The following is an 18,316-nucleotide window of genomic DNA, read 5'->3' as shown; positions in this document are numbered from 1 at the left end:
TTATCCTTTAAATAAAATATTATGGATATATAACGTGGATCTTCGACTAAAAAACGTAATGTAAATAACCTGCTAAAATCGAGAAAAAGGTTATTCCATTATTTAGGGGACATCATCTAATTCAAACAAGTGTGTTTTAGCCTATTAAAGGTTTCTCTTTTTCATTACGGCCACATACGAGTTCATTAGGTATAAAACATTAATTAGATGGAGAAAACAAATAAATTTTAATATATTCAATTAGATAAAACAAGTGAGCTTGTTTGATTTACTACCTGCGAACCCATATAAGTGTGTGCACCCAATCAAGTAAATACACAAACATACAGAATACGAACCAGGCTCACATCAAACCCGTATGTGCAAGGTTTCAAAATTTTATCTAGTCGCCAGAAGTGGTGAACAATCTTAATCAAACAAAAATCCGAGTGAAAATGGTTGGAATATTATTAAATTGATAATAATGACAACAACATAGAGAGTCTTGAGCATTTGAAATGTGATAGGACACATTGCTTTAATCACGTGTACACTAATGTATCATCTACTTGTACATTTTAATCCGCACAACAATAATGACCAAGACAACTATCGAAACGTCAACAAAAATGAGTAGGTCATCACGGTACCTTTGGATTTTTTTAAAACATTATAATTTGTAAGATTTGACAAAAATATGTAAAAGAATTCTACGTTTGTTGTGGAGGGGAAAAATGTAATTAATTAGCCATAATTTTGTTAAAATAAAAGAGATTTAAATGTAATAATATGAGGGATTAAAATATAATTAGTGTTTAAAAGACCAATTTACCCTCATTTTAGAGGTATTTTTATAAATAAAGAGAGAAAAAGTTCTTATTTTTTAGGTATATCATAATGCATGAGGGAGGGACATTTTAAGATACCCAAAAAATAATAACTTTTTCCCACTTAAATTGTAAATACAATTCTAAAATGATGGTAAATTGATCTTTTAAACAATAATTGTATTTTAGCCCCCTATTTATTACACTTAAATTCTTGAGTTTTAGCATAATTATGGGTAATTACTTACACTTTTCTCCCTCCACAACAACTTATAATTCTTTTACATATCCTTGCCATATCTTATAAACTATAATATTTTACAAAAATCCAAAAGTACCGTGATGACCTACTCATTTTTTTCGATATTTCGATAGTTGTCTTGGTTAGTATTGACGTATGGATTAAAAGGTATAAGTAGATGATGTCTTAGTGTATAAGTTATTAAAGGCCAACGTACTTAGCCATTATCCCAGAATGTTTAGCCATTATCCCAGAATGTCAAGTGATTAAATACCGTTAATTTAATCCTCTCATCTAGATTACACTTTAATCACTCATCTTTAACAAAATTATAGATAATTAGTTATTAGTTACAATTTATCCTCTAAAAAAACTAATTGTCCCTACGAGTTTTAAACGGTCATAACTTTTTGGTACGTTAATATTTTTTTTTTTAAATTACACTCTATAAACGAGTATTTTATTCTCTTTAATTTAAGTATAGTATTGATATAGTTTTTTTAAATTAAACACGGGTATTTTATTCTCTTTAATTTGAATATATCATTGCTATAGTTTTTTTTAATTAAAAAATTGATTTATTACGTGATTAACAATGTTTAAGGGTGAGTAATAACTGAATCGTAGTGCTGGCTTAAGGGATAGTCAAAACAAGCCATTGCTTTGGGCCTCCAATATTCAAGGGCCTCCAATGTTTAATTTATGTTATATGTATCTGCACTTTTATTATTTGGGCTTGGACTCTGGAAACCAGCAGAAGCTTGGGAAGTTAGGAAACATGTCTCAAACTGAAAAGGGGGGGGGGAATCGAAGCGCTCGTTTGAACAATGAAAGGTCGAACATTGAAATCACAACTGACTATTCCTTTATTCGAACATTGAAAGATAGTAAGGTAAAAAGAGCCGATATTAAACATGTTCTTGTCCTTTAAAATCGACCAATAAACTCTGTTATGTTGTATCGCCGTTCAGTAAATCGAAGTGCGAATTTGAAATCGAAGCTGTTAATCTGTCTTGCTGTAGTAATTTATTCTGTTCAAGCTATTGATTGTTGAAGACTTAAAAGGTACAATATTTTCTTGCCTAAATTATACTCCTAATTTTGTTTTGTTGACTGTTCTTTGAGTTCTTCAATAGAAAAGCAAATAATCTAACATGCTAACTCTTAATTTAGCATGTTGTAGTTTGTTGATTGTTCAAAGCTTTTTTTTATTGTTATTTTATAACTGTTAATTTAAGTTAAAGTATCTACATTTGTAAATATCTATTTGTTATCTGTTAATACTTAAAAAGTATTGTGCAGGTGTAGTCTGATTGCCAAATGAGTTACTTCTTTGTCTTTTAGGATCCTTGTAGCATAGAGTAATCTCATCCATACATTATTTTAAGAATGATAATGCATTTCTTTTATACATAAAGCTGAATTGAGATAACTAACTTGACCAAGATTTTGCACCCGTAGATGAACGCATTGTGACACAAATAGCACACCATGATCTAAATAGATGGGTAAAATGAGCGAGTGGGTTAAGTTGTCCATTTAACATGAAATATGTAAAAGGGCCCCAAGTTTCTACTTCCGCTTTAAGCCTTCAAAACGGTTGAGCTGGCCCTGCTGAATCGTTAACCGAAACCGAACCAAAATAAACCAAAAACTGAATTAACTGAAAACTGATTAACCAAAAACGGTTATCGATTTTTTGTACCCTCATTTAACCAAAATTAACTGAACCGAACCATTCATATTTTCATATATTTCTAGCATTTATACCTCCAGTCAATGTATTTCATATTTATACACTCATTTATGTATTTATACCTCCATTTCATGTACCTATATATCCATTTTATGTATTTATACCTAAATTTCATACATTTCTAATCAAAAGTTTAACCCAAGTTTGGTTTTGACTATTAACCGAAATTAAATGAATCAAACCAAAATTCGTCAATCTAACCGAATAAACCAAACCGATTAACTGAAAATGGATTGATTAACTAACCTCGATTTCGGTTGAGGATAATGATGTAACCAACTGAACACTGCACATTGTGGCAATGTCTGTGTTTCCTGCCGCATCGCGCACACACCTATCGATTACTAACCAAAATTGGTTATCGGTTAGCAATAACTAAAGCGTTAACTTAAACCAAGCGGAAAACAGGCGAAACCGAACCAAAATCAACCAAAAACTGAATTAGCTGAAAACTGAAAACCGAATTAACCAAAAACTGGTTATCAATTTTTTCGTACTCTCGTTGAACCAAAATTAGCTAAACCTCACCAAATCATTCATATTTTCATATATTTCGAGCTTTTATACCATCGATTCATATATTTCATATTACATATATCTCCATTTCATATATTTATACTTTCATTTCATGTATTTATACTTCAATTTCATATACCTATAAGCAAAAGTTTTAGCCCAAGTTTGGTTTTTGCTATTAACTTAAATTAAATAAACCAAACCAAAAACCGTCAATCTAATCGAATAAACCAATGTGATTAATCGAAAACCGATTGGTTAATAAAATAGACTAAACGATGACTTTGGTTTCGGCTTCGATTGAGGATAATAATCGAACCGACCGAACCATGCACAACACAATGAAATGGATTACCCGATTCCTTCGCTTTTGATGCATATCTATCACAATGATGCTACAATAAATATTATATGAATAAGAAAACTACCAAAAGCGAGTATCGCAATGCGATGTGTCGCTCCCCCGAGCATCCTGCTAGTAATATAGTATAGATGAGTGTCGGTATCATAACGAACTGATATTGATCAAATTCCCGCTGAGTAACGCTGAGGAATCCCATTTGTGATAACTTAAAAACAAAGACAAAAATATGGGGGTGTTTATGTCATCATCATCCTCATCCTCATCATACTCAGTAAATCCTACAAATAGCAAAACTAAGGTAGGGTCTGGGGAGTGTAAGATGTAAACAACCTTACCTCTACCCGATAGAAATAGAGAGGAGACTTCCAACAAAACCCTCGACTTAATAGTAATTTTGCATCAAGCCTTGGATATAATACACATAAAAGTCAAGACAAACGACGAACTGTATCCGAATTATAGTTGTGATTTTTAAATTGGTTTGACCAAATATCCGAATTATAAATATTGCATTTCCAAACTAGTCTGACCCGATGAAGGAATTATATAAATTATTGAGTAAACTGCAATTTTACCCCCTAGGGTTTGGGGTGATTGGCACCCTTACCCCCCTAACGAAACAATTGCAATTTTACCCTCCAACGTTCGCTGTTATGTCGCAACATTACCCCCCGGCCTCAAATTTGTTGACCGGTCAACTAATCTATGGAAGGGTCAAAGGGTAATCTTGTAATTTCACCAAAATTAGTACCTTATATATTATAATAACCCCTAAATATAACCTTCTATTCAACCTTACCCCCTAAGTTTCCACCCAATCCTTCTTCTTCACTCCCCCCACCACAGAGAGCACCACCACAGCTTTGGCTACCACCGTCTACATCTCCACCGCCACCGGGCGTCAGAATAACCACCAAATCGGCACCATCTACATCTCCACTCTCTCTCTCTCTCTCTGGCCAACAAATCTGTGAAGAATGAAGGTGGTGGCGTTGTGGTGTTCCGACCAATAAATTCTAGATCCGGGCTGCCATCTCAAATAACCATCATCACACCCATCGGCTTTCAGATCTATATTGTTTTTTTGAAGCTTTCAGATGTGTTGTTGAGTGGAATTCAAAGCTTTTAGATCTGTATTCTTCTCCGGTCATATTTGAACGGTGGCGGTGGTGCTTTGTTAGCAACTATAAAGATTTAGAAGAAATATTTTAGGCTATGTATCTGGGTCGGTGGTTGTACAACAAGGAACATCTGATTGCTTTGTAATTCGGGTCAAATTGTTGTGTAAAGATCGGTAGGTGAAAAGAATGGAAGAGTTTTAAGTTCTCAAGGGAGATTTATTGATTTGGGATTCTTTGACTAAATTTCTGAAAACAGAGCATGAATATGGATTTATTGAGTGAATTCTAGAAAGAGAACATGATTATTTCTGAAAACAGAGAATGGTGGTGGCTGGTGGTGTTTGAGGGAGAAATGGGTGAGAAAAAAAGAGAACATGATTATTTCTGTAGGGGCCATGCAAATATGGACCCTGACCTCAAGCAGAAGTGAAGAATGCACAAGTCCATTATTTCTGGTTCCAATTTATAACCCTTGGTGGTCCAAGTATGATCCTGCACCATCTGCCAACTCTGATCGAGCCACAAGTGATATGGTCCAACCTTTGTAATTTGAACATGGCAGTGGTGGTTGTGGTGGTGAATGGCGGTGGCAGGGGAGGAAGAAGATGGCAGTGGTGGTGGTTGTGGTGGTGAATGGCGGTGGCAGTGGTGGTTGAGGGTGGTGGCTGGAGGTGGCAATGGTGAATGGCGGTGGCAGGGGGTAAAATTACAGAGTAAACAAAACACAGGGGGGTAAAATAAAAGGGTAAAATAGTCATTTCACCACCAAGTCAACAGATCAGTCAACAAAATTGAGGTTAGGGGGTAAGGTTGCGACATAACAGTGAACAGTGGGGGGTAAAATTGCAATTATTTCCTTAGGAGGGGTAAGAGTGCCAATGACCCCTAACCTCAGGGGGGTAAAATTGCAGTTTACTCTTAATTATTTTTTCGTTCACTTTTTTCCCATGATTAGGGTTATTCGAATCAAGCCGAAATCAAGTTGCTTTCTCTGATTCTACTTGGAATTCAGTTTCAAAAATTTCACACTGAAAATTTCTCTAACCTTGTAGACGATTTGACCCACTCGGGGATTGGAATGCCATAAGTTTCTGCTCTTAGTATATATAGATGCTGCAATAACAAACTTCAGGTGACTTTGGTCGGTCTTCAACAGAAAACTCCAAGTGAAGGTCAGCTTTCTGTTTCACACGGTTAGCAAAGTAATCTTCAAACTTTAAGCATATTCCACAAACTCAATATCATCACTGACTGACGGAACTGAACCTCGTTGATCATCGAAAACACTCCGGAAAACCAACCAAAGTGAAGAAACAAGTTTGATTTATTTTATGCATCAAGGTAGATTTCAGTAAACAAGGGATCAAAGGTATGTTCTAACGACTCCAATTGGGGATTTTCTTTAAATCGAGACCTATGTTTAGATGATTGTTTCCATTCCTCAAAAGAAAATTGGTATAGAATACATGAAATTTCCCTTTCTGGTACTGTTTTCAGTTGTGTAGCTTGAAATGATTTGAGTTTTTTTTGGGTTTTGTAATTGCTGTGTTTCTTGTACACAAGGTGTTCGATGTATTGCTCCAGTGAACTTGTTAGTGTGTAACGTAATTTAGAAGTTAAGAACAACCTCAATCTCCGATGCCCAACATGTTTTTTTAATCTGGTTTTTTGATCATCGTTGATATGAAGTTTATCTCCCAAACGGGTTTACGAATAGTTGTATATAAAAACATGTGATTTTAACGTAGGCTGATGCTGTTAGTTTGGGACAAAATGCTTCCTGTATTGTTATTGTCATCTATTTATAATTGGTAAGTTTATAGTAGATGATAGATTCTCAAATTTCAAATTTGCATTACAAGAAATATGTATAAGGTTAACGTGGGGATTGTTTTTTTTTTTTTTTTTGAATTTTTGACTGACCATTTCGTGTATATCTCGCGTATGAAGCAAATGAGCGAACCAACACCAGGTGGTGTGAAAGAGGGCGACAATGTGGCTCTAGAGTACAACACGGACAATGTCAAGAAAGCGAGGCTAAATTCAACGCTAGCTGCGCTCCTTGATGATCCTGTACTTGCAGATGTACCCAAAAAGCCGACTCTATCAGATGTTGACACCCTAATCAGCTTGGAACTAGGGAGTGCTATGCGTGTTTCTGTACTTAAATTAGACGGCACATCTTTTGGTATAAAATTATGCTTGCTTCACTTTCTATGTTCAGCTTTAATATCATCAACGGTTGTTGGTTACTTGTATTGGACGCAGATGTTGCAGTGATGAATTCCGCAACAGTCAAAGACTTGAAACTTGCGGTCAAGAAAAAAGTCAACGACATGGAGCAGTCAAAGATGGGTCATCGCCACATTTCTTGGTTTCTCCCTTAACTTTATCATTTCTCGTTTTAAAAAGTTCTATCACAGTTAGAGGCTGTTTGTTTAGCTCTTAATGAGGCTCTTAATGGATCAGACCTCTTACCGGTTCAGCACTTAATGGTTCAGGCTGTTTGTTTCGAGAGCAGATGTTTGAATGATTCAGACATTTGCCTCTGAATGGTTAAGCATTATACAGAGTCTAAATGGTTAAGGCCTCTTATCTGAATTGGTCAGATATTTGCCTCTGAACAGTTAAGCATTATACTGACTCTTAATGGTTCAGACCTCTTACTGGTTTAGCACTTAATGGTTCAGACCTCTTACTAGTTCAGCGCTTACCCATTCAGAAGTTGCCAAACAGCCCCGTACTCTATTATTTGCAATAAAAATATAATAGAAAACAAAACATTTTTCCTATGAATAATAAATGTTATTTTGTGTTTGTTGAGCTTTCATTTGTTGCTTGTGTTTCCAGGAAGCATGTGTGGCGAAACTTCTGTCTATCACACCACAATGAAAAGCTTCTTAATGATGATGCAAACCTTCAAGATCATGACGTACGCAATCACTCTCAGGTACACACGTCGGTTAAATGTTACTTTTGTTGCGTGCTTTAGTCTCTAAATCATTCTGTATCTGCCGTTTTTATGGTCTTTGTTTGATTAATCGGGATTCTTGTTGCTTAGGTGCATTTTATTCCGTATGTAATGTCAAGAGCTTCGAAGCAGCATTCACGAAGAAGAAAGCATCGGTTTTTTCATGGTCTTAATAGACGGGAATGAACTGCTGATCCTTACCTATGTTTTTGGTGTTAGATGTTTTGTTTCATAGATGAAATGGACTAATAAGTCGATAACTAGATGTTCTGTTGATCCTTACTTTGAATTGTGACGAAAATTATTAAACTTGACTTTTAGATGTCGATGAATTAGAGAGCTAATCTCAATTTTAAGACGTAATTAATCTAAATATAGCTACTAATCGTGTGTGGCCGTATTTTTATAACATTATGAAACACTTGTTAAACTACTTGTAAGTGCATTGACTATGATTTAAGCCATAAAGTATGCTCACAAAAAACACCTCAATATAATCAAGTGTCGGTCGCATCTCTGAGGCAGGAAAACATAAAAACGGGTCAGGATAACCATGGGTTTATCTAATACTCTTCTTTTGGTATTTAGCTTCCGCGTCACTTGGTGAACTGGTATTTAGCTTCCACGTCATTGGGTCGTTCACCATTGCACTTCCGACAAACAACATTCCCGGCATAGTTGAGGAAATCACACCTATAATATATACCAGGTGTTAGTACGTGTGTCGTAAAAGTGGTTATGTAATTTTATATGATTTAAACAATGATAAAAAAAATTAAAAAAAAAAAAGCATTCCTGTGAGAAAACGCAAGACTTACGAGGGGCACTCCCACTCTCCGGCATTTAGTTGTCTCTTAGGACGGTGCTCTCGGCAACGTAAACACTTTGTGTTGCTTGCAAAATTCATAAATCGACACCTAAGAAAACATAACAAATATCATAGGTTAATAAAGTATTTACAAATATAATTAAGTGAGATGAATTGGGCTAGACAAACGCTAATCATGCCATATATAATGTGTGTGTTTAGCGCATATAATTATACAAATATATAAAGTAATGCATGAATTGCTTACTGTGGGCAGTTCCAGTCTCCTTTCTTCATTTCAATATCATCTGTTCCGACCCTCTTCGGCCCCTCCGTTTTGCATTTCAAGCATCTAATGTTTCTCGAAAAATTCATAAAATTGCACCTGCAATATAATTGAAGAGCATTTATATCGTTAAATATACAATCATTAAAACAACTAACAACTATCATCTGAGATTCATATGACATCATAATTGAAAATTTATGTTTTCCTCTTAAATTTAGTTTTAATTTAACACACGATGAAAATAACAAATAATGAACACGATAAGATTAAATGTAAATGCTTTATAACCACAACACCTCATTTACAAACTTACTGAGGACAAATCCAATCGCCTTTTTTCATTTCAACATCCTCATCACTAGCTTTTTTCGGACCATCTTCATTGCATTCACGGCATTTTGTATTCCGTGCAAAATTCAAGAAATTACACCTGCAAAAGATCCATGGAAATAATTATTCACTAGAACAAGTATGAACAAAAGAACCATAAGCCAACTATTAAAGAATTCATCTCAATGTAGCAATCTGTGAGCTAAAATTCTTACAATTGTAACCCTAGCGATTTCTGATTTCAGGAAACCTCATATTATAATTATAAAAAGAGTAAAATGCCATTTTCGTCGTCGAGGTTTGGCCAGTTTTGCGAATTTCGTCCAAAGGTTTGTTTTTCCGCACGTAGATCCAAAAGGTTTGAAATCTTGCCATTTTCATCCGGCTGGTTAACCCCATCCATTTTTCTCCATTAAGTCAGGGGTATTTTGGTCTTTTTTGTTAACTTAAAGGGCAATTCGGTCTAACGGATTCGGTCAAGGGTATTTTAAATGCTTGTAGATAAAGTGAAAAAGACCGAATTGCCCTTTAAGTTAACAAAAAGACAAAAATACCCCTGACTTAACAGAGAAAAATGGACGGAGTTAACGAGCCGGATGAAAATGGCAAGATTTCAAACCTTTTCGATCCAGATGCAGAAAAACAAACCTTTGCATGGAAGTCGCAAAACTGGCCAAACCTCACGGATGAAAATGGCATTTTACTATTACAAAAAATAACCAACAAGTGTAACTTAAACCATAAAGCAACATTAAAAAATATCGAAACATATACTCACTTGGGACACATCCAATCGCCTCTTTTCATTTCAACATTCCGTGATGAATCACGTTCCACATATTGAAAAGACGGTGCCTTTCGAGCAACAGGTGCAGCTGCTGGTCTTTGCAACTCAGGGTCAATGTTCGTGTCACTAAGCGTGGTCAACTCCAAAAGCAATTTTTTGGCAGATGCTTCAACGATATCTGCCCCTAAAGGCTTCTTACTCAAACCGACAACCGGATCGAGTGCATAGTTCAATAATATCCTCACAATATCCACAGTCCGCGCAGATGATTCAACGTCTTTTAGTATTACATATGCCCTATCACACGATCCACGAAGAACACAAACACCACATGCCTATAATCAAAACCAAAATTTACCATAATTAATCACAACGATCAGTTTATAACGATGAAATGCATAAGACTGAATCATATGAAAAAATAACTCACATCTCCTTCATCAAGTTGTAGATGTGCTCGTAACCGTTTCCCGGAGTTAACAGTCTTTCGGTTAATATTAGGGCAACCCTTTTCTACAAGAGTTTGGACATCTTGCATAGATAACGACCTACAATGCAATTTAACTCATTAAATGCAGGTTCGGCATTCTCAATCACACAACTAATCTATACCTAAGAAATAAGTAACTGGTTGTGTCACGTGTCAGTGTGTCACAAACTCACAATTATGTGGGCCCAAAATGAACCCACCAATGAGGGAGTGCCTCATTTTTACCCGGATTGAACCCGATTAACCCGAATTCCACTTTTCCATTTTCTAAATAAAAAATACATTATATAGTTTAAAACAAATATACACAGCTTCATTAACTTAAAATTAAAAAAAAAAAAAACATAAAAAGAAAGTCTTCATACGTTAAAATTCAAATTTAAATTACTAGAAATTAGAAAACACAAAAAAAAACTAGAAATCGCAAGACCAATTGCGATTCTCGGGTATGTCGAGTTTACTTTGAAGAGTAGAAAATAGTTTTTTGTGTAAAAAATGGATTAAAAAGACGCAATTTATAGTGTAAAAAAATATTTCAATTTTTTTATAAACCAACGGTCATGTGCAACGTTCAAAAGACCCAAACGGTAAAAAAAACGGTCATCTTGTTCACTAGCTAAAAAAATCCATCCCGATTCCAATCATGAGCCAATTGTGACGGTGTTGCCGCCCATCCCCAGAACGCCCCCCTCACCCTTAGTATTATATGTCTAAATTTAAGAAGCTAATAAATATCGTTTTATAGATCATAATCTTCATCACCAACTATTTAATATTTCTTTATTCAATAATTGTAATACACAGGTTTCTAACCCAGAAAAGCAATATCTAACAAATAATTGAATTTGAAGGATCAATGAATACTAGAGCTCGTAATGCTCGCTTTACAAACAAATTAATCTATTATTCCTACTTCTAATAAACGGTTCCAATTACAGCCACATGGTATCATTTATTCAGTCCATAGTAATAGACAAGATCAAAGAAGATAGTTTTCTCTCGTTGCAACTAAAATTCAACGACAATTGCTATACAAAGATAGTTTGTTTTTAAAATAACCAGTTTTTTCAAGTATTTTCACATGGTCTGTACTTGGCTTTTTCCAGAGTCAAAAGTAGAGATGGACTTAAATAGTTAATTGCTTATAAAGATGTAATCTTCCGAGTAGGACATCCAACGTTGTCTACAAATAAGTTTTAGAGATTTGTAATTGTATTATAGATTTGTAAATTGTAAATGTAACATTACTTTGTAATTTTTCATTATTACATGTAACTATTTTGATAAATGTTTTTCTATTGTATCATTTTTGGTACCCAACCCCGTGTAGCAATGTTTTAAAAACCGGTTTTTACCGGCCAGTTGAACCGGTTAAACCAGATGCAGGAAGCTTGGCTAGCACGAATCATACTGGTAAACTGAGGGAACGACAAAGAAGTTGTACCGCCGGTAAATTGAGTAATACCGGTTTAAACCGGTATACCGGTAGCGGGTCAATGGTTAAAATTTGGACTTTTAACCTATTATGGGCCCGAAAAGGTGACGATTTATCTTCTTAGTAAAACTTAGCGCCCAAAAAGGTACCAATAGTGAATTTTTGGATTATTTTTTTATTACGGATTAACTTTTGGAATATCTTTTATAATGAAATGAAGTAGTTTTGAATTATTTTTTGAGTAAAAATTGTATTTTATGGATTTAAAGGGTTAATTGGTTAACCAGGTTGAACCGCCCGGTCCAACCCGCTTCAACCAATGAATCCATTTCTAAGCCTAACCCGGTACGATTTAAAAACCGGTTTTTAAAACATTGTCGTGTAGTACACAGGTCTATAACCTAGTAATCTAGTAATCTAATAAATAAGTAACTAATTACGCCACGTATCATGGAGTGTACTAAATATAAATTGCAAGACAATTAGGATAGGCAGAGGATTGATTTATTGATTTCTTATGGATTGTGGTGAGAAGAGAAAGAGTACAGTTACAGAAATGGTGATGGGAAGAGAATAACAACTTTCTAACAATCAGCATACTTCACTCTCCTCACACTCTCTCCTTATAACATACATTCCTCATGCCAAACGTCCTAGTGCTGAGGTGGCAGGGACCACATAATCTTTCAAGTAATTTGGTGTTGTCATGGGCCTGGTAGTTCTTCTTGGTGCTACTGGATCAGAGGGTAATTCACTTGGGCCTGGTTCATTCATAACATATCACATGATACCAAGATTATTTTTCTCGTTTTTCTTATTTCACCAATTCTTAATCTAATTCTTGATTTGAAAAAGCTAATTAATTAAATCTTCATGCTAACTATTTAATATTTCTTTTATTGAAATACACAGTTTTATTTATAACCTAGTAAATAAATATCTAACATATTAGGGCTCGTAATGCAGGCTTTGGATCCAAATTACAACAAATCAGATTCATCTATTATTTGTAAAACAATTTCTTACTTGAACAAGTCGAACCGATCACGACCGAAACTGAGGCAAGCTTCCTTCAAAACACTCATATCTTTATACAAAGCAACGTCATTTCCCCCTTCCTGATTAATGTAACCTTTGGATTTCAGTCGGTCAACGAAAGTCAGCCACTCAGGCCACGGATGTGGCTGAGGATCTCCGGCGGCGGCGGAAGTGGTGTGTTGGAGATCATCGGATGACACGGAGGCGGAGGAAGATGAGTAGCGGCGGAAGAGTAGGTTAGCGGCGGCGGTTGCGGTGACGGTGGGGTTGGTTTCGAAGAGAGAGAAGAATCTTATTGCAGCCATTTTTTTTTTTTTGCGGAGAGTCCCCTGAGATTGAGAATTTGAGATCAGGGTTTTTGTTCTGTGAACAAGGAAGGGTTTATCATGAGCGAGCTAGATGATGAAATGAAAAGGGTTATTATATTATAATTTAATTAAGAGTGAATTGCAAGAATTATCCTTTATCTTTATACCCATTTACAGATGGTGTCCGTTTAAAATTGACGAGTTTTGTACTTTATGTTTTAAAATCCTGCACTGTATGTCCTTTAGCCCTAACCCAGATAAATTTTTCTGTTAAATCTGGACATGTGACTTGCATGTAAGGACATTTTTGTCATTTCATCTCTCTAGGGACTAAACATGTAAATAAATTAAATACCCCAACATTTAAAAAATACTTCAAAACAAAATATTTAAATAAATAAAAAAGTTATCTCTCTCACCTCTCTCTATCACTTACCACCACCCCACCGTCACCACTTAACACCCCCTGTTTCCACCACTTCCAACCCAACCCAGCCCAACCCACCTATCTCTCTCTCACTAAATAGCCGTAACCCACCAGCCTCCAACTATAATCCAGTTTTTCTTTTTGTCTTTCTCACACCATATAAAACACCACAGAACCCAATTGACAAAAAAAAAAAAAAAACCAAGAAGCTTATTGCAACAATAGTAACAAAATTATCATCGGCCAGAACCATGTCTGAAGCACTCAACCCAGTTAGAGAAACTAGTTGATTTCAAAGGAGGGTTATTAAATGACAAAGCCATTACCTTGGCAACTGATGTTCCTGATCCCATGGCTATTCCTATATCTTCCTTCTTTAATGTAGGTGCATCATTCACTCCTTCCTCTTGATAAATAAAAGTTTTATCTTTCTGGTTATAATTACAAATATACACAATTTCCCTAATCCAAAACCCACATCCACACGCGCCGCCGTCCCTTTTCAAAACTCTAGATTTCTTCAAGGAGGAACCCGACTCCCCTCCTCGATCACGCGCATAAACGGTCTTCACCACGATGACCACCATCGCTTGTAGATCTAAAACCCCCAAATCTGTTTGCTTCAAGATCTGTCGGTGAAAAGAACGGGGAAGTTAGGGTTCTAGATGTGGAAGAAGGATTGGGGCTTTTGGTGTGAGAATCTTCGTCTTTTTAATGATTGTAATGGAAGTCGGTAGTGGCTCATGGCTGTGGAGGCGGTGGTGGCTAGTGGTAGGCTGGTGGTGAGAGAGATGGGTAGAGAGAGAGAGAGGATGAGGGGTGAAAAGAAATATATGTAATATAAATATTAGAAATAAGTTTATTTTCATTTTTTATTAAAATAATTTTAAATATATAGGTAAAAAGACTAAATTACCTTGTGTGGTTTGATTTAACAGAAAAATCTAACTAGGTTAGGGCCAAAGGATATAGTGTGCATGATTTTAAAACATAAAGTACAAAACTCGTCAATTTTAAACATAAAGAACACCACCAGCAAATGAATATAAAGATAAAGAACAAAACTTGCAATTCACTCTTTAATTAATATAGATTTTTTCAATGGGTGCCTTTATAATTTAGGTTAGGGCTATATAATAATTTCAATTTCAATTTTATAAATTCTTAGGTTAGTGTTATAATAATTTCAATTGTGCCTTTATATTTTAGATTAGGTTATTGTATTTTAATAACCTAAAGTTTTATCATTTATAATAACTAGTTGTTTATCATGCGCGCGCGTTGCGGCGCGCTAAACCAAATCGTTCTATAAGAATGACAAAACATGTCAAATAACAAAAAGTAGCTCGAACTAAAACGTAACGTATTTTCGGTACCGGTTCGGCACCGGTGTTCACCGATTTTTACCCTCAAATACTAGTGTTGTACCAGTACCAACCGGTACCGAACCGTACCGTACCAGGTATATTCGGTACCGGTACATACTTTTTGGGATTTCGGTAACGGTATTTTCGGTACCGATTGGTACCGTCCTGTAACAACGTAGCAATACAAGTAATTGCACAGTTTAGATTACCTTTTATACACACAGTAAGTAAACTGACTGACATCATTCTTCAAACGATTCGAGATAAACGATGCGTAACCAGTCATATCCGGCATCGTGGAGTGCATTAAAAAGGGAGCAATTGGACGATTGGATGCTGGGCTAGGTGTTTCTTGGAATGCCCACGGATTGTTCGGGTCAAAACCTCGATTATGAGGATTCATTTTTTCGTATTGTGGTTGGGTGAGAATTTTTTTTAAAAATAAGATAGAGATCATTATAGAAGAGGTGGAGTAGTTGTGGTAAAAAATGAATAGAAGTGTGAGTATTTATAGTGAATAGATATTTTTTTTAAACACATAGCCGTTGGCCAACGGCTAGCCTAAACGGCTACTTGTCTTGGCCAATGAGATCCCACCATGTCATCTTGATAGCCCCGCCCAACCCGGGCTGAAACCCCCGCCCAAGAGGCCACGCCGAAACCCAAGCCCACCCGGGGTGGTGATTTGGGCGTTTGTACCCAACCCACGCCACAACCCCCGCCCCATACCCCATATTCTAATATTTCCTAGATCTTTTTTTTAAACACATAGCCGTTGGCCAACGGCTAGCCCAAACGGCTACTTGTCTTGGCCAATGAGATCCCGCCATGTCATCTTGATAGCCCCGCCCAACGCCCGGGCTGAAACCCCCGCCCAAGAGGCCACGCCGAAACCCAAGCCCACCCGGGATGGTGATTTGGGTGTTTGTACCCAACCCACGCCATAACCCCCGCCCCATACCCCATATTCTAATATTTCTTAGATCTTTTTTTTAACACATAGCCGTTGGCCAATGGCTAGCCCAAACGGCTACTTGTCTTGGCCAATGAGATCCCGCCATGTCATCTTGATAGCCCCGCCCAACGCCCGGGCTGAAACCCCCGCCCAAGGGGCCACGCCGAAACCCAAGCCCACCCGGGGTGGTGACTTGGGCATTTGTACCCAACCCACGCCACAACCCCCGCCCCATACCCCATATTATAATATTTCCTAGATCTTTTTTTTTTAACACATAGCCGTTGGCCAACGGCTAGCCCAAACGGCTACTTGTCTTGGCCAATGAGATCCCGCCATGTCATCTTGATAGCCCGCCCCATCGCCCTGGCTGAAACCCCTGCCCAAGGGGTCACGCCGAAACCCAAGCCCACCCGGGATGGTGACTTGGGCGTTTGTACTCAACCCACGTCACAACCCCGCCCCATACCCTATATTCTTATATTTTCTAGATCACTATTGATTTAGTTTGTTTTAATTAATTGAAATCACAATTTATGTAATTAATATATATTAAATTTACTGTTCATTCAGTTTCTGTTTTATTAGTATATAATTTTAATTTTAAAAATTCATTATTACAATCTCAACTTTTAAGATTTTGGCTCTTATTGATCTTTTTGTAACCTAGTTAGTTCTTGATGACGTGAATGTTAATGCGGACGTTGATGTGGAACACAACTTTATTATTTGCTTACGTGGACGATAATTTAGCACCTCCACCACCATCAGCCACCGCCGCCGCCACCACCTACACCGCCCACCACCACCACTACCCTTAGCACTACCATCTCCACCAACACCAACACCACCGCCATCTCCACCACAACCATCACAATTGCTAACCACCATTGTCATCCTTTACATCGACACCTTCACCCACCGATTACCACCACATTCACCCACCGATCTCAGAATTATCCCCACTAGATTAACCATTATGCACGTAAAAAACAACAAGATCTAAAAGAAAAATTAAGTGTACCACTAGAGTTGTTAGATTCGACCCTTGCCATTCACCCTAGGTTGCAGGAGACAAACACAACACCAACCGTCATTAATGTCGCTATTGGTCGTCGGATAAAGGCCCTACCAGACCACATACTTTCAGATCTAACTGACTGAAAAATGAGTTTGAACATGTTAATATGAACCCAAAACCCTCGATCTAGTCGAAATCCGTAAGAAACTCCCACCATCGCACAATAACTACCACCAATATGGTGGTTCCGCCGCCGCGTAAATCTAAACCCAAAAACCCTTGATCTACCATCGTAACTCCTCCACAATCCGCCGCGTACCACCCAACCAGCCCTCCTGCCATTCTCCCCCTCTCTCTCTCTCTCTCTCTCTGGTGGCAGTGAGGTGGTGGTTATGGTGGTAATGAGGTAGTGGAGTGGTGGTGATGAAGATGGTGAGTGTATATAAGTATGTGTGTACATATAATGATTTTTTTCATATCAATATTCACATCATTATCCACATAATCAACCAACCAGTTCTTTTCTTTACACATCAACGTCCACGTCATCAAGGACTAACTGGGTTATAGCCCAGTTACAAAAGGATCAATGGGGGCCAAAATCTTACAAGTAGGGATTGTCACAGGGAAATTTTTAAGTTGGGATTATTATCAGACAATTGATGAAACTTTGGATTATTAAAATCCAATAACCCTATATTTTATACTTTTGACTTTTGATATATATTATTACATCAATCTGTAGAAGGGTTGTGCAAAGTATGGTTTGGTTCGGTTTTTACCTTTAACCATAAATATAACCCGTTAACTTTGATTATAGGATTTTCATACTTATATCCGAATTTCTGTTTTAGTTAATCGGTTATAGTTCAGTTTTGATTAATTATCAATCCTTCCCATATTACTTTTGACTCGTAATTTCAAACCAAACAATAGATATTTATACCGATATTAGGTCATTATTGTCTTAGTTACAATCATATTTATAAATAAAACAAAGATGGAAAAAATATTAACATGCATAAATTGAGTCAAATTTTATATAATGATTATTTTTAAACCTTTTAAAACTAATTTTATTGCATAAAATTTGTACATATTTTTTTATGTATATAAAGAGTTTAATTCCTTGAGCATGTGTATTTTATATATAGATATAGATTTAAAAAAAATATCGATTAATGGTTAAAGTTTGCTCACCCATAACCGTGGTATTTTAACCCATTAAGTCCAGATTGTGCTGAGTATATTCATGGTGCTTTGTCTATGTGGCAAGCTATGCATAG

General features: G+C 36.5%; 2 protein-coding genes across 3 annotated transcripts; one reads left to right on the top strand and one right to left on the bottom strand.

Moving 5' to 3' along the window:
• Window positions 1–5,748: 5,748 nt before the first annotated feature.
• Window positions 5,749–8,133, top strand: LOC110894670 (U11/U12 small nuclear ribonucleoprotein 25 kDa protein). Its single transcript, XM_022141897.2, has 6 exons — window positions 5,749–5,941; window positions 6,152–6,173; window positions 6,755–6,992; window positions 7,073–7,178; window positions 7,655–7,754; window positions 7,866–8,133. Exons 3-6 carry the CDS (start codon window positions 6,758–6,760, stop codon window positions 7,959–7,961), a joined length of 537 nt encoding a protein of 178 aa, XP_021997589.1. The 5' UTR covers window positions 5,749–5,941; window positions 6,152–6,173; window positions 6,755–6,757; the 3' UTR covers window positions 7,962–8,133.
• A 48-nt stretch (window positions 8,134–8,181) lies between these two features.
• LOC110894668 (zinc finger protein VAR3, chloroplastic) lies at window positions 8,182–14,501 on the bottom strand. Of its 2 annotated transcripts, none has more exons than XM_022141894.2 (8): window positions 14,014–14,501; window positions 12,941–13,281; window positions 10,420–10,537; window positions 9,981–10,324; window positions 9,186–9,302; window positions 8,852–8,968; window positions 8,594–8,692; window positions 8,182–8,468 (listed from the first exon to the last, which is right to left on the bottom strand). In XM_022141894.2, exons 1-8 carry the CDS (start codon window positions 14,272–14,274, stop codon window positions 8,372–8,374), a joined length of 1,494 nt encoding a protein of 497 aa, XP_021997586.1. In that variant the 5' UTR covers window positions 14,275–14,501; the 3' UTR covers window positions 8,182–8,371. The 2 variants fall into 2 exon arrangements, with proteins under 2 accessions (XP_021997586.1, XP_021997587.1); XM_022141895.2 differs by having other exon boundaries at window positions 8,195–8,468; window positions 12,941–13,315; window positions 14,014–14,150.
• Between the last annotated feature and the right edge of the window lie 3,815 nt (window positions 14,502–18,316).

Source organism: Helianthus annuus, chromosome 12 (genome assembly GCF_002127325.2).
Source record: "Helianthus annuus cultivar XRQ/B chromosome 12, HanXRQr2.0-SUNRISE, whole genome shotgun sequence".
NCBI lineage: Eukaryota > Viridiplantae > Streptophyta > Magnoliopsida > Asterales > Asteraceae > Helianthus > Helianthus annuus.
The sequence above is the reverse complement of the archived record's forward strand: the minus strand, read 5'-3'. Positions and strand labels throughout refer to the sequence as shown.

Excerpts from the sequence above, each read along its gene's own strand:
- LOC110894670 (XM_022141897.2), top strand. The coding sequence starts at position 6,758 with ATGAGCGAACCAACACCAGGTGGTGTGAAAGAGGGCGACAATGTGGCT. Across the intron at positions 7,179-7,654 it reads GGTCATCGCCACATTTCTTG|GAAGCATGTGTGGCGAAACT; the intron begins GTTTCTCCCTTA and ends TTGTGTTTCCAG. Across the intron at positions 7,755-7,865 it reads ACGTACGCAATCACTCTCAG|GTGCATTTTATTCCGTATGT; the intron begins GTACACACGTCG and ends CTTGTTGCTTAG.
- LOC110894668 (XM_022141894.2), bottom strand. The coding sequence starts at position 14,274 with ATGGTGGTCATCGTGGTGAAGACCGTTTATGCGCGTGATCGAGGAGGG. Across the intron at positions 9,303-9,980 it reads GGCGATTGGATGTGTCCCAA|GTGTAATTTCTTGAATTTTG; the intron begins GTGAGTATATGT and ends GATCTTTTGCAG. Across the intron at positions 8,969-9,185 it reads GGCGATTGGATTTGTCCTCA|GTGCAATTTTATGAATTTTT; the intron begins GTAAGTTTGTAA and ends ATTATATTGCAG.